Genomic DNA, 5916 nt, shown 5'->3' on the forward strand with positions numbered 1-5916 from the left:
TCTTCATCTCTACTGCTCGCTGGAAACAGACCCGGAGCCTCTGCCGTCGTCTCATCTTTTCTTTGACAAATGCTCTCCCAACCGTAGCACCGATCACCACCACCATTCTCTATCTTCTCTTCGAGCTACTAATTCCATCACTGTGAGCTCTTTCTTTTTTGTCGGCGATAATATCTCTGTATTTTGAACAATCAGATGGAGAGAGGGAGAGAGAGAGAAAGAAGAGAAAGAGAGAGATATAGAGAACTCAAAATTTGTTCAGTCAATTATTGATTATTGATTTCAAACGCTCAAAGTTTGTGTTCAAATTCTGATCCTTTTTGGGAAAAGACCTGCCCAAAACCACTTCTCCTTGGTTTTATTTTGTCCGGGTTTTATACATTCTTACGGAACATTTTTTGCCACTTGTTGTACAAATAGATTAGACATTTGTCGAGCAAATAGAGTGTACACTTGTTGAGCAACCAACCTTCTACTACTCTCTTATTATATATTAATAGATTTCCATTCTAGGTGAATAAATAATTCAAAGATTATTGTCTCCTCATTTAACAACTTAACAAATTTTCTTACTACAAAGAATTTTAGCTCAAATGCTTGTATGAAACCTCTCTTTGGTGAGTATAATGACCGTGTGATGTCAGATGTAGCACAAAGATTCAATAAATCCAATGGCTATTATTCACCTGGCATTCTTCCAAGAGTACAAACAAATTCGACTTACCTAATCTGATCAATCATGGCAAACATGTCCTACTTTCAAGTTCCAATACTATGAAACAAAAACATAAATAAATGGAAGGATTTATTTAATTGCTTGTGGCCATAAAATAAATAAATTGAGGTCAAAGTCCAACCGGAATTTACAGATACAACAGCTCAAATTGGTCCCTTTTATTTCAGACATACTACAAAATGAATTAAGACAACTTCCTCCCTATGTTTTCTTTTGCATACAATACATATATTTATATTTTCACGTATTCTTCTCTTATATCCCTCATATCTACAACAACCCCCTCCTTCCGCCAACATCTCTTCTATTAAAACAATAAAAAAAATCATAAAGAAACAAAAAAGAATGCCCTGGATTACAAAAGTGTGGATCAAACTTCCATTGACACACGCGTCTTTATTGGCTTTAGCTTTAAGCCCATGCTTTCTGGGGAAAGAAGCTCAGGCGAGATGCAAGACGGGCTGAGCGGGCTCCTCGGGCTGTCACTGAAGTGGCATGGCCTGTAAAGCCCATACCCCATGAAAAAGTACTCCATTGGTATCAGCATTGCATGTGGCTGCTCCTCCGTAACCATTGATCCACAAGCTTGGACCTCAACCAAGGCACTGAATCTCCTATCAAGTTTTGATGTCATGTGCAGAGCCTCCGAATGGAATGGCGAACTGTCTCCGACGAAAATAAGCGTTCGGCACTTTAATCTTTTCAACCCTTCTGTAATGTCCGGCCTCCTGCAAGTTCTCAAGTTAGCATAATACCATTGAAAATGGAAAATGACAAACGAAATTGAGTGGCCGATATTACTCATTAATCGATTCAAGAAACCGCAATACATTTGTTCTCTTTCTCTCATCGAGCAACTGGAAAAGAAACAATGCAGAGCTTGGTGAATAAACCAAGGAATGATAAGTGAAGAAAGAAAAAAAAAATAGGCATCGAATACTTGGTATAGAACTGACTTTTCTGCAGGCTTGAACTATCTCTGACTCTGGAATCTCAGCATTTCCCCTAACTTCCTGTTAAAGTTGATCAAGAAAACTCAGCATATCAATTCTCAGACTCAATGGAGAACAAAGCAGGGATAAGATCCTGGCTATTACAATACCTTGCTGAAGTATCGCTGAAGTAAACACTCCTTCAACAAGCCACACATCCCATAGAAATATAGTAAATTGGACATCACCTGAAGAATTAAAAGTGGTTTTAGGTAATGTTATCAGATTAGAGGACTCATAATCTGAAGGCATTTCGAAGCGAACCTTGTTATAAAACCATTCTGTCCAAGAAGGTGCTTTGCATAAAGGAGATACAAGTATCAAACCAAGAACACGCTCTCTATATTTCATCTGTATAAGCATAAGAAAGAATATATCAATCAAAGGAAAATAGTAGAACTGCAAATAAGGGCAGTTTCTTTCTCTGTCATTTCCTTCCAAGTTAAGAGGGTACATACTGCAAAAAGAGTAAGAATATAAGCCCTGGCCGTGACTCCCATACACATCACTGCTCCAAGCCTGGACATGGAAACAATTCAGGCAATTAGTAGATATAGCAAAATCATTGGATTCTCCCTCAAAATAATGTCAGCATCTTACTCATAAATCGACAATAAATAATGAATGGTATATTCTACACAGTGAAACCTAACCACCCTTAAAACTAAGTTATCAACAGTGATTATAATGTAATTTACCCAAAATAGTTGAGAATCTCGACTATTTGATCTGCTAAGTCTTCGACAGAAGGTATAGGGTCATCAGGACAAATTGCACCAGCTCCCAACTGCAACAACTCTTGTGGAAGTTCCAAGAGGAGAAACTATGTGAATTATAAAGTTCACTTTCTAAATAGAAAAGAAAATGTATATTGAAATCAATCTCTTACAGACCTCGTGTCCAGGAGGACTGATATGATATATGCAGAAGTTGTGAAGCAGCAAAGAAGCTGCCTCTGGACAGAAAAATAATCCTTGGAAACATGACATATCTGCACAAACAGATAAGTGAACAATTAATTCGGCCTTCCGAATAAAATAAAAAGAATGGATTAAAGAATACACATATGCACTCACAATTTAGTGCTAGGTCTGGATAAGTGATCAGAGCTGGTTTCTCAGGATCCCCATACACTATAACAGACACAGAACCACAACCAGTTCGAATGTGATGCTCCTGAAATGATCAATATGATTTGTAACCAAAATACAGGCAAAAAGAAGAAAGAGGCAACAGAACCAAAGTTAGAAAACTGAGGAATGAACAAAAGAACCACCTCCTAAGCAAAGGATATCCTTTATTTTGAGTTATGCAAAGATTCTAAATCAACGTTTTTTTCAAACTGTTTGTTCCCTAACATTGCCCCTTAATAGGACAACCCAAACTAACAAGCAACAACACCACATTAGTATCACTGACCAATATGATGAATTAAATAAGCCATTCCATATTCCAGCCATTGAGTGCTTCAGAAAGACAACAAAGTCAAGGTAATTAAAAACAGGATACTATCTTAGGCTGTTTAAAAGGATAAGGATGACTATAAAGTAAAAACTCATCCAATACCTTATATGTCTACAAAATTAGCACATTAACTCAAATAATAAGGACAAGGAAAACAAGAAAGTATAAAATTTCCCAAAGGAAAAGAAAAAGCAATAGCGTTGCAACTTAAACGAAGGATGGAGGTACAAAAGAATATCTGAGAAATAAGGAATGAGCAGATCCGCTAGTTGTTATATTGACTCAGCGAAACAAATACGTTCCAAGAAAGACCATGTAGAAAGAAATCAAGAAGGATAAACAAAAAGAAAAGAAAATAAGCCAATCCCATAAAATTTTCCAAGTCAAAACAAACAAGTCAAGAAACTTTCTTGTTCCCTTCTATCCTCCAATTAAATCCTAAATACAAAAACATTTGCGCAACTAAAATATTCCGCAATGCAAAATAAGAACCTAAGGCTAAAACACAATATAATAACAATAAAGAAAGGAGAATCCCATTGACTGAAACTGTCCTTCGACTTCTAAACATATTCCCTTTACGTTCAGCAATGGCGCAAACCAAACATAAAAGAAATAAAATTGGAACCCATTAATCACCCAATTGACAAGTACTTGAAATTGATCAATTTGCATCATCCCCCCCCCCCCCCCAAAAAAAAAAAAAAAGCTTCAACCTTTAAACCCCAACAAAGAAAATCAAGAAAATAGGAAAAATGGTAAAGCATTGAATGGAACCTTTCCACCGAGGTAGATCTTCTCCATGTTGAGTGAAACGGAATCACTGGATTCTGCCATGGCCGTAGCTCTGGTCTGCTGATTCTACCGTTGTTGTTCTTGTTCTTGCTGTATATGGAAGCCCCCTGAACTCCAAAGAAGCCTCCACCAACCACCGAAGTTTGAGAAAATTATAGACCTCTCTCTGTCTCTCTTCTTCTCTCTAATATGTATGTTTATTTGTCTATGCCTTCAATGGCTTATATACCAAGCCAATTAGCCAATTCTATTCCAATTTCCCTCACTCTCTCTTATTTTTGTGTTTGTGAAATCCACAAACATAAACTAAACAAAACAAAACATAACGTTTATGTTTTTCGTTTGTTTATTATATTTACGATTTTACCCACCCCACCGGCACCGACGCTTAAAACCCAACAGAATTTTAACCGCGCCTAGAAACGACGCCGTTTTTTGGGTCTTGAAAACGATTTCACTAAAATTAGAATAACCAAGATCTATGGGGCTCGTAATTCACGGGTTCCTTTTTACTCTTTTTTCCTCTCTGACCAGAAAAAAGGGCGAAATTTTTATGACTTAACACTGCCTTTTGTTTTTGTTGGCCCCAAAATTTTCTCCCTTTGACTCTCTTTCTATACATGGCATTCTCCCATTGGCCCACTTTTCTTTTTTCTCTCTAAAAAATTAATTAATAATTAATTAATTTAACATTTGTTTTGTAGTTTATGTAATTTAGCCACATTTTAGACGTGGACACATTTGTAGGAGGGGGACCTTAGAAGTTAAAAAATGGTGGGTTGCTTGCCTTTCATTTGACTCCAATCATTAATCATTAATCATTAATCATCTTCCGCCACATTTCTTTTGCCCTTTTCCTATTTATTAATTCCGTCTTATTTCTTTAATATATATATTCTTTTGTTCACATCTTTATTCTTTACCAAACCGATGGTGCTAAATAAATTGAAAGAAGTCATCACTAAATATTTGCATTGGCGTTTAACAAAATGTACTAATGTAACAAGTGTTGATTCCATGTTTAAATACATTTCGATGTATATATTCTGAAAACTACGTTCATTACTTTATCCTATATATAATAATGAAGACAAATATATGAATCAATTAACAAGAATTTTTTGCTCTTATTATAACGTACGGTTGTACCTTTTTTACTGTCTTTCTATATTTTTTAAAGTTTAATTATTATATATTAATAATTAAAAATTACATTATTTAATAAGATGTATATATTTAAGTTGTTAAATTTTCAAAATATTTGATAATATAATTGAATGATTATTAGAATTAGATATAGAAATAGAATAAATTAATATGAAACTCTTTCAAAGAATATATGTATTTGAAAAAAAAAAAAGGTGTCCTAATAATAAAGAAAAGTTGATTGAAGTATTTTTACTTAATACGAGTAATAACACAGTCTTAAATTTTATATCTCAATTAAAAAGAGAACTTAATTGGAAATAAGAGCAACTCTAATGCTAAGAAATAGAGTTCCTCTTCTAACATATGGGGACTCAATTACCATTGGAGTGAAAAGGGAAGGAGGGCTCTTCACGTGGATCAAGATTGAGAGTCCCTCTAGACAGGGACTTGCAATCAGAGGCGGAGCTAGAAATTTTTTTTAGGAGGGGCCAACATGAAAAATATAAATTAAGAAGAAAGGAAAATTAAAAATTAAAAAAAAAAAACTAAATTAAAAATTGAAACTTATACATCCATATTATTTATTTTGGGGGGGCCATTGCCCCTTCTCTATAACGTGGCTCCGCCACGACTTGCAACAACCAATAAAATCATGTCATGTGGTAAGTTAATAAAATAAAAATAAAAATATATTAAATATATATATTAAATAATTAAATTATAATTAATTTATTAATAATTATAATAATTTATTATATTAAATACTTATATATCTATTTA

The 5916-nt window shown here is 34.5% G+C and overlaps 1 protein-coding gene across 2 annotated transcripts; it reads right to left on the bottom strand.

Moving 5' to 3' along the window:
• Nucleotides 1–804: 804 nt before the first annotated feature.
• Nucleotides 805–4850, bottom strand: LOC112732351 (protein NDL1). 2 transcript variants are annotated; one of them, XM_025781055.3, is made up of 10 exons: nt 3970–4850; nt 2805–2904; nt 2622–2719; nt 2427–2515; nt 2187–2247; nt 1993–2079; nt 1839–1916; nt 1693–1749; nt 1538–1593; nt 805–1464 (listed from the first exon to the last, which is right to left on the bottom strand). In XM_025781055.3, exons 1-10 carry the CDS (start codon nt 4027–4029, stop codon nt 1107–1109), a joined length of 1044 nt encoding a protein of 347 aa, XP_025636840.1. In that variant the 5' UTR covers nt 4030–4850; the 3' UTR covers nt 805–1106. The 2 variants fall into 2 exon arrangements, with proteins under 2 accessions (XP_025636840.1, XP_025636841.1); XM_025781056.3 differs by having other exon boundaries at nt 2427–2526; nt 3970–4314.
• Between the last annotated feature and the right edge of the window lie 1066 nt (nt 4851–5916).

The sequence above is a fragment of the Arachis hypogaea genome, chromosome 13, assembly GCF_003086295.3.
Source record: "Arachis hypogaea cultivar Tifrunner chromosome 13, arahy.Tifrunner.gnm2.J5K5, whole genome shotgun sequence".
NCBI classification, from domain to species: Eukaryota; Viridiplantae; Streptophyta; class Magnoliopsida; order Fabales; family Fabaceae; genus Arachis; species Arachis hypogaea.